Source organism: Oncorhynchus tshawytscha, linkage group LG09 (genome assembly GCF_018296145.1).
Source record: "Oncorhynchus tshawytscha isolate Ot180627B linkage group LG09, Otsh_v2.0, whole genome shotgun sequence".
Lineage (NCBI taxonomy): Eukaryota > Metazoa > Chordata > Actinopteri > Salmoniformes > Salmonidae > Oncorhynchus > Oncorhynchus tshawytscha.
This window is the reverse complement of record NC_056437.1, coordinates 29,593,989-29,614,371: the sequence shown is the minus strand read 5'-3', so window position 1 is coordinate 29,614,371 and position 20,383 is coordinate 29,593,989. Positions and strand designations below refer to the sequence as shown.

The window sequence follows — 20,383 nt, the reverse complement described above, 5'->3', positions numbered from 1 at the left end:
TTAATTGAATTCACTTAGTCTATTTTATGAGAATTTGTAAGATTCTTATTTGCATAAAATAGACGGAGACCAGTCTTATCAATAATGGATATTAGCATTTATTCTCGGAGCGCGCTCTCATGTATCCACGAACAACAGTTTATATACAAAGATGACGTCATTTCATTGCTTCTAGAATGAATCTCCTCCTCCCGACTGAGACAAAGCAAGTTTAAAAGTTCATTCCGACTCACTAACGCACACACAGGACACACAACATAGCTGAATTAACTCTTGACCCCTCACAATTATCGATCACCACTTAGCTGACAGTTCTAGTTAAAGGAAACCTGGGAATGCACTCACTACCTTATCTAAAACATCCCAGAGTTAAGTTTCGTCGGTTCAACCATAGGTTAAAGACCTTTTCTGCTTACTTAAAAAAAACACTCCTAATCTCCTCCAACCTGGCTGGAATGGTATTTATTTAAATGTAATTACCCCCTGTTTCAGGCTCCACAATCCCTCACTTATGAACTCATATTGTTAATCAGATATAATAAAACAGAGTATAAGTTTACTTAGTTACATTTCTATTTAAAATGGGGATATTGTTTAGTCATTTATTCATAAAATTCCTAACAATTACTCCAGTGCTAGCCTCTCTACACTGGCTTCCTGTTAAGGCAAGGGCTGATTTCAAGGTTTTACTGCTAACCTACAAAGCATTACATGGGCTTGCTCCTACCTATCTTTCTGATTTGGTCCTGCCGTACATACCTACACGTACGGTACGGTCACAAGACGCAGGCCTCCTAATTGTCCCTAGAATTTCTAAGCAAACAGCTGGAGGCAGGGCTTTTTCCTACAGAGCTCAATTTTTATGGAATGGTCTGCGAGAATGTGAGAGACGCAGACTTGGTCTCAACCTTTAAGTCTTTACTGAAGACTCATCTCTTCAGTGGGTCATATGATTGAGTGTAGTCTGGCCCAGGAGTGTGAAGGTGAACGGAATGGCTCTGGAGCAACGAACCGCCCTTGCTGTCTCTGCCTGGCCGGTTCCCCTCTCTCCACTGGGATTCTCTGCCTCTAACCCTATTACAGGGGCTGGCTTACTGGTCACTGGCTTACTGGTGCTCTTTCATGCCGTCCCTAGGTGGGGTGCGTCATGTGGCGGAGATCTTTGTGGGCTATACTCAGCCTTGTCTCAGGATGATAAGTTGGTGGTTGAAGATATGCCTCTAGTGGTGTGGGGGCTGTGCTTTGGCAAAGTGGTTGGGGTTATATCCTGCCTGTTTGGCCCTGTCCGGGGGTATCATCGGATGGGGCCACAGTGTCTCCTGACCCCTCCTGTCTCAGCCTCCAGTATTTATGCTGCAGTAGTTTATGTGTCGGGGGGCTAGGGTCAGTTTGTTATATCTGGAGTACTTCTTCTGTCTTATCCGGTTTCCTGTGTGAATTTAAGTATGCTCTCTCTAATTCTCTCTTTCTCTCTTTCTCTCTTTCTCTCGGAGGACCTGAGCCCTAGGACCATGCCTCGGGACTACCTGGCATGATGACTCCTTGCTGTCCCTAGTCCACCTGGCCGTGCTGCTGCTCCAGTTTCAACTGTTCTGCCTGCGGCTATGCAATCCTGACCTGTTCACTGGACGTGCTACCTGTCCCAGACCTGCTGTTTTCAACTATCTAGAGACATCAGGAGTGGTAGAGATACTCATAATGATTGGCTATGAAAAGCCAACTGATATTTACTCCTGATGTGCTGACTTGCTGCACCCTCGACAACTACTGTGATTATTATTATTTGACCATGCTGGTCATTTATGAACATTTGAACATCTTGGCCATGTTCTGTTATAATCTCCACCCGGCACAGCCAGAAGAGTACTGGCCACCCTTCATAGCCTGGTTCCTCTCTAGGTTTCTTCCTAGGTTTTGGCCTTTCTAGGGAGTTTTTCCAAGCCACCGTGCTTCTACACCTGCATTGCTTGCTGTTTGGGGTTTTAGGCTGGGTTCACTTAAATACATGATCTAAGTGATTGACAGTTGGTTTTCAGGGTCATAAAAGTATGCCTTATTTACTGAAGAACTAGTAAAATAGTGATTTTGTCAGACAGCATAGGCAGCAGCAGCCCTATATGAGATGATTACTTTGAATTAAATAATAAAGTCATGGGGCCTCCCAAAGTGGCACAGCGGTCTAAGGTGTCACTACAGACCCGGGTTCGATCCCAGGCTGTGTCACAACCGACCGGGAGTACCATAGGGCGGTGCACAATTGGCCCAGCATCGCCCAAGTTAGGGGAGGGCTTGGCCGGGGGGGCTTTACTTGGCTCATCACACTCTAGCAACTCCTTGTGGAAGGCCAGACGCCTGCAGGTTGACTTCGGTTGTCAGTTGGATGGTGTTTCCTTCGGCACATTTGTGCGGCTGGCTTTCGGGTTAAGCGGGCGTGTGTTAAGAAGCGAGGATACTCTGGTCATGTTTTGGAGGATGCATGACTCAACCTTCGCCTCTCCCAAGCCCGTTTGGGAGTTGCAGCGATGAGACAAGATCACAATTGGATATCATGAAATTTGGGAGAAAAAGTAGGTAACATTTTTTAGCATTTTATTATAATAATAAAGTCATAAAATAAAAAATGTATTAAAGTAAAGTAATGTGTATAAATGATGGAAATGGGCATTCACTACCGTTTTTTCATTTATTTTTATTTTTTATTTAAACTTTATTTAACTAGGCAAGTCAGTTAAGAACAAATTCTTATTTACAATGGCGGCCTACCTCGGCCAAACACTAACCCAGACAACGCTGGGACAATTGTGCGCAGCCCTATGGGACTCCCAATCACGGCCTGTTGTGATACAGCCCCTAGAACTAGATGCAGTGCCTTAGACCGCTGCCCCACTCGGGAGCCCAAATGGGACTTTCAATGTTTTTATTCTGTGTTGTTACAGCATTCAACCCACATAATGCATACTGTCAGATACAGTGCCTTGCGAAAGTATTCGGCCCCCTTGAACTTTGCGACCTTTTGCCACATTTCAGGCTTCAAACATAAAGATATAAAACTGTATTTTTTTGTGAAGAATCAACAACAAGTGGGACACAATCATGAAGTGGAACGACATTTATTGGATATTTCAAACTTTTTTAACAAATCAAAAACTGAAAAATTGGGCATGCAAAATTATTCAGCCCCCTTAAGTTAATACTTTGTAGCGCCACCTTTTGCTGCGATTACAGCTGTAAGTCGCTTGGGGTATGTCTCTATCAGTTTTGCACATCGAGAGACTGAAATTTTTTCCATTCCTCCTTGAAAAACAGCTCAGTGAGGTTGGATGGAGAGCATTTGTGAACAGCAGTTTTCAGTTCTTTCCACAGATTCTCGATTGGATTCAGGTCTGGACTTGACTTGGCCATTCTAACACCTGGATATGTTTATTTTTGAACCATTCCATTGTAGATTTTGCTTTATGTTTTGGATCATTGTCTTGTTGGAAGACAAATCTCCGTCCCAGTCTCAGGTCTTTTGCAGACTCCATCAGGTTTTCTTCCAGAATGGTCCTGTATTTGGCTCCATCCATCTTCCCATCAATTTTAACCATCTTCCCTGTCCCTGCTGAAGAAAAGCAGGCCCAAACCATGATGCTGCCACCACCATGTTTGACAGTGGGGATGGTGTATTCAGGGTGATGAGCTGTGTTGCTTTTACGCCAAACATAATGTTTTGCATTGTTGCCAAAAGGTTCAATTTTGGTTTCATCTGACCAGAGCACCTTCTTCCACATGTTTGGTGTGTCTCCCAGGTGGCTTGTGGCAAACTTTAAACGACACTTTTTATGGATATCTTTAAGAAATGGCTTTCTTCTTGCCACTCTTCCATAAAGGCCAGATTTGTGCAATAAACGACTGATTGTTGTCCTATGGACAGAGTCTCCCACCTCAGCTGTAGATCTCTGCAGTTCATCCAGAGTGATCATGGGCCTCTTGGCTGCATCTCTGATCAGTCTTCTCCTTGTATGAGCTGAAAGTTTAGAGGGACGGCCAGGTCTTGGTAGATTTGCAGTGGTCTGATACTCCTTCCATTTCAATATTATCGCTTGCACAGTGCTCCTTGGGATGTTTAAAGCTTGGGAAATCTTTTGTATCCAAATCCGGCTTTAAACTTCTTCACAATAGTATCTCAAATCAAATCAAATTTTATTTGTCACATACACATGGTTAGCAGATGTTAATGCGAGTGTAGCGAAATGTATGTCGGACCTGCCTGGTGTGTTCCTTGTTCTTCATGATGCTCTCTGCGCTTTTAACGGACCTCTGAGACTATCACAGTGCAGGTGCATTTATACAGAGACTTGATTACACACAGGTGGATTGTATTTATCATCATTAGTCATTTAGGTCAACATTGGATCATTCAGAGATCCTCACTGAACTTCTGGAGAGAGTTTGCTGCACTGAAAGTAAAGGGGCTGAATAATTTTGCACGCCCAATTTTTCAGTTTTTGATTTGTTAAATAAGTTTGAAATATCCAATAAATGTCGTTCCACTTCATGATTGTGTCCCACTTGTTGTTGATTCTTCACAAAAAAATACAGTTTTATATCTTTATGTTTGAAGCCTGAAATGTGGCAAAAGGTCGCAAAGTTCAAGGGGGCCGAATACTTTCGCAAGGCACTGTAAAGACAGTATATTCAGAGGGCCATAGATTACAGTTAGTGCAAGACCCTGAGCATTGAGCTGAAGGGTAGCTTCAAGCTACCAGGACATATATCACATCCATTGACCAAAGCATACCTGTCTGGAAAACAAAGGACAAATCCCACTGCCCTTAAATTATCCACTTTGATTATACTGTATGCTTCCCCTTAATTATTCACTTAACTGACCTTCCTGTTTTTTACTTTGTTATGATCCCATCAAACCAAATTTGGCCTGTAGTGAAACAAGCTCATTTTACACAGCCAGGCAGTGGAAAAACATCTGGAAAACATGGCGATATAATATTTTTTTATTATATCGCCAACGGTGATCGTGGTTCTTGATTAAATGCTTGAAAAATATATGATATAAAGACTTGGGTAGTCTGTCTGTATACCACAGTATCACGCTGGCTCACACAATCTCAGTGAGAGGGGCCTAAGCTGGCTCTGGTGCCGTTAGAGCTGTGGCCTGATGTAATAAAGGGCTGATTGATTAGAGGAGAAGAGGTGGTGTGTGTGTGTGTGTGTGTGTGTGTGTGTGTGTGTGTGTGTGTGTGTGTGTGTGTGTGTGTGTGTGTGTGTGTGTGTGTGTGCGGTTGTGGGAGATGTAAAGGCACAGATGCCACTATCTTTGTTTCAGATTGAGTGACATTCCTCAATTCATTCACAACCCTCCTTCCATTTACTCTCGTGAGGGTAAGAAAGAAATACGAGCAAATCTTTCTGAAACGCTGGGGATAAATTAGTGAGTGTAAAACAGAGTGAGGTTTAAAGATTATTATATTGATTAATAGATGCTGCACAGTATGTGCTGTGTACACATGTCTTGATGAATACAATGTAAATATATAAAGTTAAAATGATAGATAGCTAGATAGTTAGACTCCATCCATACACTACCTTGAATTTATAGGTGGATCTGTTAAAGGGGTTCACTCTTTAAGAGGCAAAGCTTTTAGTCTGATTATATTTAGGAGAGGAGAACAATAGCCATCACTTAACTGTACCACTACCCTACCACCCTAGCCACATATCCAAACAATTCACTTCCTCTGAAGGACTCGATTGGATCCATTTGGAGTTTGGGGTTTGGATCACAAAAGGAGTACATTTTGCATCCCTTTGATATTTTAAGTAGAAATTGTTTACCAATAGTGAATTTCAAAAGCCTGCTAAATTAAATGAAGTGCCCTTTATTATAGACCACATGGAAAATTCGGCATTTTGACATGAAGATTTTAACCCGCTTAACCCCAAATGTATTGAAGGTTTCACTATCACTGTAAAGCTCTAGCTATGTTTTTGCATTGACAAAGACCTTTCTGAAGATTTGTATTTATTTAATGTGATTAGTGATTCATTTACGTTTGTCCCTCATTTTAAAGTCAACCCAGTTATGTGAACTGAACTCGTTTGAATATAAAATCAAATCAAATTTTATTAGTCACATGGGCTGAAAACAACAGGTTACAGTGAAATGCTTACTTACGAACCCCTAACCAACAATGCAGTTTTAAAAAATAAGGATAAGAATAAGAAATAAAAGTAACAAGTAATTAAAGAGCAGCAGTAAAATAACAATAGGGAGACTGTATACATGGGGGTACCGGTACAGAGTCAATGTGCGGGGGTGTCACGACTTCCACCGAAGGTGGCTCCCCTTCCTCAGAGGTCGTCGTCACCGGTCTACTAGCTGCCACCAATTCCCTTTTCCTTTTCTGTTGGTTATGTCTTATTGGTTTCACCTGTTTCTCATTTGGGGTTTGGTTTAGGGCTATTTAAGCCTGTTATGCCCACCTGCTTTTGCGTCGGCTTGTTTCTCTGCTCTATTTTGTGGATGGTATTGTTTGTATTTTTCCGAACTGTTTGTGTCCTGTCATTTATTCACCTGTTGTTTTTGCATGACCTTTTCTCACCGGAATAAATATGGTTTTCCTTAAACCTCTGCTCTCTGCGCCTGACTCCGCACCCACCACTCCTAGTTACGTAACTGAAGCCCGCACCAAGTATGGAGTCAGCAGGAGTCCAAGGCTGGGGTTAGAGCCGTGCTATCACAGCGCTCGGGCATGTCCTCCATCACACGGCCATCCTCCATAGATTCGGGTCAGCGATGGACCAGATGATGGAGAGAATGGACCGATGGGAGAGGAGTGGTCTCCGTACCTCGCCTCCAGCTCCTCCTTCGACTCCTCAACAGACTCCCCCGGCGGCGTCCGGATCCATCGCTCTTTGTCTTGCGCCCCCAAGGGAGTATGATGGAGCGGTGGCTGGGTGCAAGGGATTCTTGCTCCAGCTCGATCTATACCTGGCTACCATTCGCCCGACTCCCTCTGGTGAGGAGAGCGTGAGTGTCCTCGTCTCCTGCCTGCCGGGCAGATCCCTGGAGTGGGCCAACGCGGTTTGGAACAGCCCAGACTCCGCAAGGAACCACTACTAACGGCTGTTCCACATTAGGTAGGAGACGAGGAGTGCGCAGGACTTCGCGCTGGAGTTTCGGACCTTGGCCGCTGGAGCGGGGTGGAATGACAGGGCCCTGATGGACCACTACCGGTGTAGCCTCCGAGAGGATGTCCGCAGGAAGCTAGCTTGTTGGGACGCCACCCTCTCCCTCGACGAGCTCATAGACATGTCTATCCGACTGGACAACCTGCTAGCTGCCCGCGGGCGTTCAGAACGGGCCCTGTTAGTTCCACCTCCCGGCCCTCCCGCTCCAATCCCCATGGAGTTAGGGGGGGACGCATCGAGGGGGATCGGAGGAGGAGGCTCCTCCTGCACCCGCTGTGGTCAGAGAGGACACACTGCCGACCGGTGCTGGAGGAGCTCGTCTGGGAGTTGAGAGGGCAGGCAGAGCACTTCTCGGTCACCCCAGGTGAGTCAGCACCAAACTCACCCAGAGCTCCCTGTTGGTCACATGTTTTTACTAATCTCTTCCCCTGAGTTTTCTCCCTCTCTCCAGCATAAGGCACTAGTCAATTCAGGCGCAGCTGGGAACTTTATGGTTCGCAGACTCGCTTGTAGGTTAGGGATTCCACTGGTGCCGATAGATCCACCCTTCCCCGTGCACTCCTTAGATAGCTGACCGTTAGGGTCAGGGCTGGTCAGGGAGGCCACGGTTCCACTGGACATGGTAACGCAGGGGGATCATGGGGAGTGGATTAGTCTCTTCCTTATGGATCCACCTGCGATTCCAGTGGTGCTCGGGGTTCCCTGGCTGGCTAGTCACAATCCTAGGATTTCTTGGAAACAGGGGGCTCACCAGGGGTGGTCAGAGCAGTGTTCAGGTAGGTGTATAGGAGTTTCCATTGGTGCCACGATGGTGGAGAGTCCAGACCAGGTTTCCACTGTGCGCATTCCCTCAGAATATGCCAATTTGGCTATCGCCTTCTGTAAGAAGAGGGCGACAAAATTACCACCTCATCGACGAGGGGATTGCGCGATAAACCTCCAGGTAAAAGCAGCACTTCACAGGAGTCACGTGTACCCATTGTCACAGGAGGAGACAGTGGCTATGGAGACATATGTCACTGAATCTCTGGGGCAGGGGTACATTCGGCCCTCCAAGTCACCTGTCTCCTCGAGTTTCTTTTTTGTGAAAAAAGGAGGGAGGTCTGCGTCCGTGCATTGATTATAGAGGTCTAAATGCCATCACAGTGGGTTTTAGTTACCTGCTACTTCTCATCGCCATGGCAGTAGAATCTTTTCACAGAGCGCGGTTTTTCACTAAACTGAACCTCAGGAGCGCGTATAATCTGGTGCGTATCCGGGAGGGAGATGAGTGGAAAACTTCGTTTAGTACCACATCTGGCCATTATGAGTACCTTGTCATTCCGTATGGGTTAAAGAATGCTCCAGACGTCTTTCAATCCTTTGTAGACGAGATTCTCAGGGACCTGCATGGGCAGGGTGTGGTGGTGTATATCGATGATATCCTGATCTATTCCACCACACGCGCCGCGTATGTGTCTCTGGTGCGCAAGATACTTGGGCGACTGCTGGAGCATGACCTGTACTTCAAGGTGGAGAAATGTGTGTTCTCCAAACAAGCCGTTTCCTTCCTGGGTTATATCATTTCCACCTCGGGGGTGGTGATGGAGTGTGACCGCGTCAAGGCAGTGCGTAATTGGCCGACTCCGACCACGGTGAAGGAGGTGCAGCGGTTTTTAGGGTTTGCCAAATACCACCGGAGGTTTATCTGGGGTTTTGGCTAGGTGGCAGCTCCCATTACCTCACTGCTGAAGGGGGGGCCGGCGCGTTTACGGTGGTCAGCAGAGGCAGACAGAGCTTTCAATCGTCTGAAAGCGCTGTTTACCGACACTCCCGTGTTGGCCCATCCGGACCCATCTTTGACGTTCATAGTGGAGGTGGATGCGTCCGAGGCTGGGGTTAGAGCCGTGCTATCACAGCGCTCGGGCACGCCACCGAAGCTCCGCCCCTGCGCTTTCTTTTCGAAGAAGCTCGGTCCGGCGGAGCGAAACTATTATGTTGGGGACCGGGAGTTGTTAGCTGTGGTAAAAGCTCTGAAGGTGTGGAGACATTGGCTTGAGGGGGCTAAGCACCCTTTCCTCATCTGGACTGACCACCGTAATCTGGAGTATATCCGGGCAGCGAGGAGACTGAATCCTCGTCAGGCAAGGTGGGCCATGTTTTTCACCAGATTTAGGTTCACTAACTCCTATAGACCAGGTTCCCTTAACACGAAGGCCGACGAGCTGTCCCATCTCTATGACACCGAGGATCAGTCCATCGATCCTATTCCCATCCTTCCAGCTTCATGTCTGGTGGCACCGGTGGTATGGGAGGTGGACGTGGACATCAAGCGGGCATTACGATTGGAACCTGCACCTCCACAGTGTCCAGCGGGTCTTCAGTACGTGCTGTTTGGTGTTTGTGATCAATTGATTCGGTGGGCTTATACGCTACCCTCTTCAGGCCATCCGGGTGTTGAGAGGACAGTGCGAGGTCTTACGGGAAAGTACTGGTGGCCCACCTTAGCTAAGGACATGAGGTTTTTATGTCTCCTCCTGTTTGGTGTGCGCTCAGAGTAAGGCTCCTAGACACCTGCCCAGAGGGAAGTTACAGCCCCTCCCCGTTCCACAATGGCCGTGGTTCCATCTGTCGGTGGATTTTCTCACCGATCTTCCCCCATCACAGGGGAACACTACGATCCTGGTTGTTGTGGATTGGTTTCTTAAGTCCTGCCGTCTCCTCCTGTTGCCCGGTCTCCCTACGGCCCTACAGACTGCGGAAGCCCTGTTTACCCACGTCTTCCGGCACTACGGTGTGCCTGAGAGCATCTTTTCTGATCGGGGTCCCCAGTTCACGTCCCAAGTTTGGAGGGCGTTTATGGAGCGTCTGGGGGTCTCGGTCAGCCTGATCTCGGGTTATCACCCCGAGAGTAATGGGCAGGTGGAGAGAGTGAACTAGGATGTGGGTAGGTTTCTGCGTTCGTATTGCCAGGACCGGCCAGGAGAATGGGCGAGGTACGTCCCATGGGCGGAGGTGGCTCAGAACTCACTCCACCACTCCTCCACGAACATGTCGCCTTTTCAGTGCGTGTTGGGCTACCAGCCGGTCCTGGCACCGTGGCATCCGAGCCACACCGAAGCTCCTGCGGTGGAGGAGTGGGTACAGCGCTCAAAGGAGACCTGGAGGGCCGGCAAGGAATCACTCAAACAAGCTGGTGGGCGGCAGAAGAGGAGCGCTGACCGCCACCTCAGTGAGGCCCTCGTGTTCGCACCGGGAGACAGCGTCTGGCTCTCGACCCTCCACCTGCCCCTCCACCTGCCCTGACGGAATCTGGGGCCGCAGTGTGTGGGGCCATTTAAAGTCCTGAGGAGGATGAACGAGGTGTGTTATAGGTTACAGCTCCCTTCTTACTATCGTATTAACCCCTCGTTTCATGTGTCTCTCCTCGGGCCGGTGGTAGCTGGTCCCCTGCAGGATGGTGATGTGCCAGAGGTCCCTCTGCCTCCTCTGGACATCGAGGGGTCCCCGGCATACAGAGTACATTCTTTTCTGGACTCTAGACACCGGGTGAGGGGCCTACAGTACCTCGTGGACTGGGAGGGGTACGGTCTGGAGAAGAGGTGCTGGGAACCGGTGGGGGATATCTTGGATCCATCACTGCTGAGGGAATTCCATCGCCTCCATCCGGATCGCCCTGCGCCTCACCCTCTGGGTCGTCCTCGAGGCCGGTGTCGGTGCGCTGCAGGAGCCGTGCGTTAGGGGAGGCGGGGTACTGTCACGACTTCCACCGAAGGTGGCTCCCCTTCCTGTTTGGGCGGCGCTCACCGGTCTACTAGCAGCCACCAATTCCCTTTTCCTTTTCTGTTGGTTATGCTTTATTGGTTTCACGTGTTTCTCGTTTGTGTTATGCCCGCCTTCTTTTGTGCGGGCTTGTTTCTCTGTTCTGTTTTGTGGATGGTATTGTTTGTATTTTTCCGGACTGTTTGTGTCCTGTTTTGGGCCGGTGATTTATTCGCCTGTTGTTTTGGCATGACCTTTTCTCACCGGAATAAATACGGTTTTCCTTAAACCTCTGCTCTCTGCGCCTGACTCCGCACCCACCACTCCTAGTTAGGTAACAGGCGGCACCGGTTAGTTGAGGTAATATGTACATGTAGGTAGAGTTATTAAAGTGACTATGCATAGATGATAACAACAGAGAGTAGCAGCGGTGTAAAAGAGGGGGGGGGGTGCAAATAGTCTGGGTAGCCATTTGATTAGATGTTCAGGGGTCTTATGGCTTGGGGGTAGAAGCTGTTAAGTCTCTTGGGCCTAGACTTGGCGCTCCGGTACCGCTTGCCATGCGGTAGCAGAGAGAACAGTCTATGACTTGGGTGGCTGGAGTCTTTGACAATTTTTAGGGCCTTCCTCTGACACCTCCTGGTATAGAGGTACTGGATGGCAGGAAGCTTGACCCCAATGATGTACTGGGCAGATCGCACTACCCTCTGTAGTGCCTTGTGATTGGACCCCGAGCAGTTGCCATACCAGGCAGTGATGCAACCAGTCAACATGCTCTCGATTGTGCAGCTGTAGAACCTTTTGAGGATCTGAGGACCCATGCCAGATCTTTTCAGTCTCCTGAGGGAGAATAGATTTTGTCGTGCCCTCTTCACAACTCTCTTGGTGTGCTTGGACCATGTTAGTTTGTTGGTGACATGGACACCAAGGAACTTGAAGCCTTCAACCTGCTCCACTGCAGCCCCATTGATGAGAATGGGGGCGTGCTCGGTCCTCTTTTCCTGTAGTCCACAATCATCTCCTTTGTCTTGATCACGTTGAGGCAGAAGTTTTTGTCCTGTCACCACACGGCCAGGTCTCTGACCTCCTCTCTATAGGCTGTCTCATCGTTGTCGGTGATCAGGCCTACCACTGTTGTGTCATCGGCAAACTTAATGATGGTGTTGGAGTCGTGCCTGGCCGTGCAGTCATGAGTGAACAGGGAGTACAGGAGGGGACTGAGCACCCCTGAGGGGCCCCTGTGGTGGGGATCAGCATGGCAGATGTGTTGTTATCTACCCTTACCACCTGGGGCGGCCCATCAGGAAGTCCAGGATCCAGTTGCATAAGGAGGTATTTAGTCCCAGGGTCCTTAGCTTATTGATAAGCTTGGAGGGCACTATGGTGTTGAACGCTGACGTGTAGTCAATAAATAGCATTCTCACATAAGTGTTCCTTTTGTCCAGGTGGGAAAGGGCAGTGTGGAGTGCAATAGAGAATGCATCATTTGTGGATCTGTTGGGGCGGTAGGCAAATTGGAGTGGGTCTCGGGTTTCTGGGATAATGGTGTTGATGTGAGCCATGACCAGCCTTTCAAAGCACTCTGTGAGTGATCCGGGTCGGTAGTCATTTAGGCACATTACCTTAGTGCTCTTGGGCACAGGCACTATGGTGGTCTGTTTAAAACATGTTGGTATTACAGACTCGGTCAGGGAGAGGTTATAATTGTCAGTGTAGACACTTGCCAGTTGGTCAGCGCATGCTCACAGTACACATCCTGGTAATCTGTCTGGCCCTGCGGCCTTATGAATGTTGACCTGCGGAGAGCGCGATCATACAGTCTTCCATAACAGCTGGTGCTCTTGTGCATGTTTCAGTGTTATTTGCCTCGAAGCGTGCATAGAAGTAGTTTAGCTCGTGTCACTGGGCAGCTCTCGGCTGTGTTTCCCTTTGTAGTCTGTAATGGTTTGCAAGCCACATCCGACAGGTGTCAGGGCCGGTGTAGTACAATTTGATCTTAGTCCTGTATTGACGCTTTGCCTGTTTGATGGTTCGTCGGAGGGCATAGCGGGATTTCTTATAAGCTTCTGGATTAGAGTCCCGCTCCTTGAAAGCGGCAGCTCTAGCCTTTAGCTCAATGCGGATGTTGACTGGCTTCTGGTTGGGGTATGTACGTACGGTCACTGTGGGGACGACGTCATCAATGCACTTATTAATGAAGCCAATGACTGATGTGGTGTACTCCTCAATGCCATTGGAGGAATCCCGGAACATATTCCAGTCTGTGCTAGCAAAACAGTCCTGTAGTTTAGCATCTGCTTCATCTGATCACTTTTTTATTGATCTAGTCACTGGTGCACCTGCTTTAATGTTTGCTTGTAAGCAGGAATCAGGAGGATAGAATTATGGTCAGATTTGCCAAATGGAGGGCGAGGGAGAACTTTGTATTTGTCTCTGTGTGTGGAGTAAAGAGTTTTTTTCCCTCTGGTTGCTGACAAAAATTTGGTAAAACGGATTTAAGTTTCCCTGCATTAAAGTCCCCGGCTACTAGGAACACCGTTTTCTTGTTTGCTTATGGCGGAATACAGTTCATTCAATGCTGTCTTAGTGCCAACCTCAGTCTGTGGTGGTATGTAAACAGCTACGAAAAATACAGATGAAAACTCTCTTGGTAGATAGTGTGGTCTACAGCTTATCATGAGATACTCTACTTCAGGCGAGCAATAGTTCGAGACTTCCTTAGATATCGTGCACCAGCTGTTATTTACAAAAATTCATAGTCCGCCGAGCCTTGTCTTACCAGACACCGATGTTCTATCCTGCCGGTACAGCGTATAACCAGCCAGCTGTATGTTGATAATGTTGTCGTTCAGCCACGACTCCGTGAAGCATAAGATATTACAGTGTTGAATGTACAGTGTTGAATGTATTCTTCAAAGATTTCACGTTTGCTAGCAGAATGGAAGGAAGTGGGGGTTTATTCAATCGCTTACGAATTCTCAGAAGGCAGCACGCCCTCTGGCCCATTTTTCTCCACCTCCTCTTCACGCAAATCAAGGGGATCTGGGCCTGTTCCCAAGAAAGCAGTAAATACTTTGCGTAGGGCTCGTCAGACTCGTTAAAGGAAAAAAAGGATTCTGCCAGTCCGTGGTGAGTAATCGCAATCCTGATGTCCATTACTTCTTTTCAGTCATAAGAGACGGTAGCGGCAACATTATGTACAAAATAAGTTCAAAAATAAGTTACAAACAACGCAAATATACGAACAAAAAAACACAATCGGTTGGGGCCACGTAAAACGTCAGCCTTCTTCTCTGGCGCCATTTTGGTGAAACTATTCCTTTTTTAGTTGAGGATAAGGGTTATATACTGCGCATTCAGAAAGTACTCAGACCCCTTGACTTTTTCCACATTTTGCTACGTTAATGCCTTATTCTAAAATGTATTCAATTGTTTTTTTTTCTCATCAATTTACACACAATAACCCACAATGACAAAGCAAAAACAGGCTTAGAAATGTTTGCACATTCATAAAATATAATCATAATAAATATCACATTTACATAAGTATTCAGACCCTTTACTCAGTACTTTGTTTAAGGACCTTTGGCAGCGATTACAGCCTCAAGTTTTCTTGGATATGACACTACAAGCTTGGCACACCTGTATTTGATGAGTTTCTCCCATTCTTTTTTGCAGATCCTCTTTAGCTCAGTCCCTGCCACTGAGAGTTCAATCTTGGTTTCATCAGACCAGAGAATCTTATTTCTCATGGTCTCAGAGTTGTTTAGGTGCTCCTGTCTCGGAGCTCTACGGACAATTCCGTCAACCTGATGGCTTGGTTTTTACTCTGACATGCACTGTCAGCTGTGGAACCTTATATAGACAGATGTATGCCTTTCCAAATCATGTCCAATCAATTGAATTTACCACAGCTGGACTCCAATCAAGTTGTAGAAACATCTCAAGGATGATCAATGGAAACAGGATGCACCTGAGCTCAGTTTTGAGTCTCATAGCAAAGGGTCAGAATACTTATGTAAATAAGATATTTATATTTTACATTTTTTATAACTTTGCAAACATATCTAAAAACCTGTTTTCACTTTGTCATTATGGGGTATTGTGCGAACACACTTTATAATGTAAATGTAAAACTAAATAATGGCATAATACAGAAATATAAATATTTAGCATTTTGCATTAAAAACATCAAATTACAAATAAAAGCAGATAACAGTAGATCTGTTTCAACACAGTGAATAAAGTCACTTCCCTGAAGCAATACTACAGAGCACAACAAATTAATGTTAATGCTCCACATAAAGCTATACATTGAGATGAAGTACCAGATAATGTAGTACCTAGTATGTGTCTGTGAAAACTGCAGGCTGAGGAATCACTGGGTCTGTGTGTGTTTATCATAAATATAAAGGCATTGGGCATGAGATTCACTGGTGACTATACCCATCCCATCCCACCCCCCCTGCCCTGTCTATCTAGGTTGAGTTTTAGTCTTACCCTCAGAGTGATGGGACAGTGTGAGCAGGCTGACGCAGGATGCTCCGATCCCAGATCCAAAGACAGTGATGCGACCAGGGTCTCCTCCAAAATAGCCAATGTTCTTGCTGATCCAACGCAGGGCTTGGATCTGGTCCAGGAGTCCATAATTTCCTTTAGCTGCCTGGTCACCTGTACTGAGGAACCCTGAAGTGTACAGCAGAGGATATTAGTGTTATTTAACTTCTTTCTTGTCACACTTTTATCTGTGATTTACCATACCAGAGCAGGTTAAATACCTAGCTCAGTACATCATTCTCCTCCTCCTCCTCCACTTTTTCATAAGGATACTCTCACTGCATGGTTCCTTGAGTTACAACCAGTCTTTTTCTCCACTATGCATTCTCCACTATGCATTCTCCACTATGCATTCTCCACTATGCAGTATCAATCACAGAGAGAGGGGCAGGCCCTTTCCGCCCCTCGCACAGAGATACATGAAGTGTTACAGCTGTGATGTCGCTCCTACAAGAAAGACTCCAGACCTTGGCTGAGATTCCTGCATCCCTTCCTATTTAAATCAGTCTTCCAGGCTTGACAAAAGCGGTCAATTTCTCTGCAGGTTAGTTCAAAAAAGATTAACAGTGTTTTGGAATATTGTAGCTTGTATACACCAAGTAGGCGATTAATAGTCCTAACCGTTGTCCTCTGACTGAGGAGTTCTAATCTTACTCCCTCCTCAAGACAATAACATACTGAAAAAGACTTTGCCTTCATAACCTGGGATTATACATTACGCACCAGGAGAAAATGACTTCCATAGCAAATGATAGAAATGTAACAAATGAATAGAAGTTTGAATAACTGGCATAAGTGTACATATGAATTGGATCTCTGTGTGGAGATCAACGTTATGAGAAGAAGAAAATGTATCTTCTAGACTGAAAAGAAATTCCACAGACACCATTCAGAGATAGTAAGAGAATCCCATCACCTAGTACTCCGACCCTGTAGTTGAGAGTGATGACGATGACATTCCCATAGCTGGCCAGCACACTCCCATCGATCATATTTCCTGTCCCCTCCATGTAGGATCCTCCATGGATGTAGACCATCACAGGCCTAGCCTCAGTGTTCCGAATGTCTGCAGAGAGAATCAGCCATTTACTATTTGTACTGTAAAGAGTTACAGGCAAGGTAATGCAACATCAGAATACTGTAACCCCTACCAGACGGTAGACTCAGCAACATTTACACCACTAAAGCTGAAGGTAAGCTCAAGGTAATGGTATTGATTTTAGCAGATGTGCTTCGGTGATTACGGTCTTGGTTGTGACGCACCAATGGAGACAAGAATGCAAAGCAAGGACACTACTCATACAGGCCTAACAGGGATCTATATTATGTCAATCTCAATGTTTTTCTCACACAAAACTGTGTTTATACTAGAGCCTGAGCCATATTCTAATATTCTATTGTTAGCAATATACCGTTTTCACATCTAGTATCTCTAAAGTGTATCTAGTTTATACTATGTGTTCACTATGTTCAACAGAGCATGCGTCTTCAGGCAAGGTGGTCGTTTCTGTGCTTTTCTCTGCATCTAAAACAACAACTACTAAATATAGTTTTTTCGTCAGAATAAGGCATATAAACCCTCCCCACAATATAACTGCCCTCCCCGCCCCAATGAAAAAATGACAAAGTAAAAAACAATTTGGTGACAAAAAGAATAAGGCATATGACCTGAACTGTAAGTTCAGTGTCAATGTGAGAAAGGCATGAGTTGCCATAAAATAACATAAGCACACCCATTTCCTACATCACACTCAATCTCTTGAACAGTACGACATGTAGTGAATAGTAATAGCTTCATCCTCATGAGTCACTCATACGGTCCTCTCATGAGATCCACAGAGAGGTAGTGGAGGAGACTTTGAGATAAGATGTAGTTGGTTATAGATAGCCCAGTCTGTGATCCCTAGAAGACACAGGAAAATCTTCACTTCCCATTCTATTTATGGTGCTACAAAATAATATCTTTGTTGATTGGTATAGCCACAAAGATACAATAAATAACCCATGTGAGTCATTGTTCAAATTGAGTAAATTTAGGATCAATGGCAAATTGACCAGCATTTGTTTTCAAGGGGGACAAAATAAGTATTCAGTGTCCCAAAAAATCCATGACACAAAAAATACTGCAGATATGATATGGATGTCCAAATCAAAACAATTGAGAGTGAAATAGCTAAGACGCTGAGAGAATCAAGTGACTTATAATTGACTTGGCATGCCCACTGATAAACTAAGGTTTAACCACTTCTGAGTTGTCAAAGGTAAGATCGAAGACGAAAGTCTATGAAAATATCAAAAGTCAAAAAGTGTCTAAAAAAAGAAAAAACGTCATGCATTAAACTTTGAGCACCAAAAATACCTTCACTGTCACCATGAGAGAAATCCACTCCTTGACTCTTGCTGTGGGACCCTAGGAATCACATCAAGGAGGGAAAAAAACAAAAAAGTACAAGAGAATTCAAAAAATAGCATGATTGACCACCAAGGAAGGAAGATAGTGATATCCCAATCTGTGTCTCGGCGAATCTGTCAAAAATGGCGTTACTGTAAAAACAAAAGAATGTTTGATTGCAGTAAACATAGGCTGTGCAGAATTTGATGTAAGATATGATGTACTCTCCTTTTCATTGCCATGACTCAATCAGAACAAATTAGATTTACATATTGTACAAACAGTAACTTTTGACATCAGAATGTTGATTTCTTTCATTAATGGCTTTCCAATAATAACAAATAAAAAATGTATAGAAATCAATGTGTTTTTCGAATAAACATGTCATGGGTGGATGTTATTGTGTGGAATGATCTTACTCTGGATTGCTTTTAATTTCGCACAGCAGAGAGACACACACACTCTCAGGCATGGATGGACGCACACATCTCTGACCGACATTTATCGGTCTCTACTGTGTTTGATTTTCAAATACGATGACGATGTGATCTTGGTTTTGAGCCAACTCTGAAGTCACTTTGCTCCTTTTTACTTCTTTGTTAGCTTACATACCTTCTTCTCTACATACTTTCTTGTTGGGTTTTCTGGCACATTCCTTGGATACTCTTTTGACTGAAAAATGAATGAAAGACTACGAAATAACAGAGGGCTCTGAAAAATTGAAGAAGCATTCAGGCACCCAATTCCCAACCCGGTTCACTTTTCATCACCTCAGGAACTATACAAGGGAGGTAGTGGGATAGGGGGTTAAAGATATACATCAAATTAAATAATAATCATAATGATTTCACAATGCTGCACACAGTCCATTTTCACATGCACTCTGTCTGTATATTGTATGAGCCCTAATACTCTACAAAATAAATGAAGGAAAGGAAATGTGTTTATCAATCACAATAGTGTTTACTTGAGACTAAACACCTCCGAATTTGTCAAGTAAATATTGATCTACAGATCCATAGCATAGAAATATATAAATGTATTGCACCTCAGATTCTTACACGGTTAAGGCGTTTCATTGTAAACAACAGGCCTCTAGTGCACAATAACAAACATTTCACCGGCCTAACAAATGTCTGAGTCTGATTTATCATAACTATTGAGCCATTCCCAGTAGTTAGGTTATGCCATGCTGTAGGCTATATTCTGACTTTAAATTATTAGTTGTCTGACACAATAATAGGTTTTATATCAGTGTGTGATTTTCCCGTAGAGAACACAATGAACGGAGTCAACAGTGTAACAGGATGAAGAAGAGTTGGTGACATGACTTTGGATGAGAAAACAACTTGGGGTGGCACAAATGAGATGCACAAGGACAACTGCTGCATACGCAAAACATGATGATTGCAAGGTGACAGCAAGGCCAATACAGTAAACATGATGATTGCAAGGTGACAGCAAGGCCAATACAGTAAACATGATGATTGCAAGGTGACAGCAAGGCCAATACAGTAAACATGATGATTGCAAGGTGACAGCAAGGCCAATACAGTAAACAACATGGATTGTCCCTTTGGTCCATTTTACCCATTCCACTCACCATCCTCTGTTGGAATATAGATGTTTAAATACAAACAGTCCTCGTTCTGGTCCTGAATGAGGTTGGCCACTGTGTCCAGGTTATAGGTGAACCATATGGGCATCATGATTTCAGGCACTGTGTTGCGGATGTTCTGAGGGCACACAGGCATGAAGTGGGTAGCATTCTTGATCCCTGACCAGGAAGAGGGCTGCTCTGGGGGCATGAAGCGCTTCTCCCCGATGGGAGGGGCAGCGTACGGCACCCCAAGGTACTGATCAACGGGCTTAAGGACCTCACCTGGCACCGCAACCCGGAGGCCCCTCAGCTTCCCAAACTGGGTGTTCACAGTCGGGTTGAAGTTCTGGCTGGTCACCACTGTAAATGGCCAGTAGGAACATAACATCCACATTAAAAGACCACGGCGGGTGGTGATGGTTGCGGTTCCTCGCTGCTTTGATAGGTGTGCAGGCAACACATGGTGCGTAAACTCTGCCAAACACATGGTCTGGGCAAGTGAGTGCCCTTGCACCACGCCAATGTACACTCGAGTGTCCTCTCAACCCCTATGACCTACTATATTCCACTTAACCAGGCATCGCTCAACCTGCCCTGGGCGCCAATGGTTACTAAAAACAAATTAACAAAGCCCAGGTATTCACTCATCTCCAGCTCCAATTCTCATTGCTGTTCTGAAACCGAGCTGCAAACAAGAGAGACAAATGGTTAGGTGAGCAAACATCGGTGGGTTGCTAACTGCAATGCCCCTGAGTATACTGACGGGACTATGTTGCCAGATTACTTGAAAACTGGGGCTTCTAAATATATAGAGCGGGAGTTGCTCATCATCCGTATGCTTTCACAGAAGATAGGCTCCCTGTAGACAACCCACACAATCATTTCAAAGCAAACTAATCACT

General features: G+C 45.6%; 1 protein-coding gene across 3 annotated transcripts in view; it reads right to left on the bottom strand.

Moving 5' to 3' along the window:
• Positions 1-20,383, bottom strand: part of LOC112257747 (neuroligin-3) — a 32,588-nt gene that overhangs the window by 9,509 nt on the left and 2,696 nt on the right. The window contains exons 2-5 of one of the 3 annotated variants that reach the window (XM_024431557.2): positions 19,485-20,166; positions 17,849-17,899; positions 16,406-16,555; positions 15,433-15,618 (exon numbers count right to left, since the gene is read on the bottom strand). In XM_024431557.2, the coding sequence (XP_024287325.1) occupies positions 15,433-15,618; positions 16,406-16,555; positions 17,849-17,899; positions 19,485-19,968 (871 nt within the window). In that variant the 5' untranslated portion in view covers positions 19,969-20,166. The remainder of the gene's footprint in view (positions 1-15,432; positions 15,619-16,405; positions 16,556-17,848; positions 17,900-19,484; positions 20,167-20,383) is intronic. The other 2 variants (XM_024431558.2, XM_024431559.2) reach the window with 2 other exon arrangements.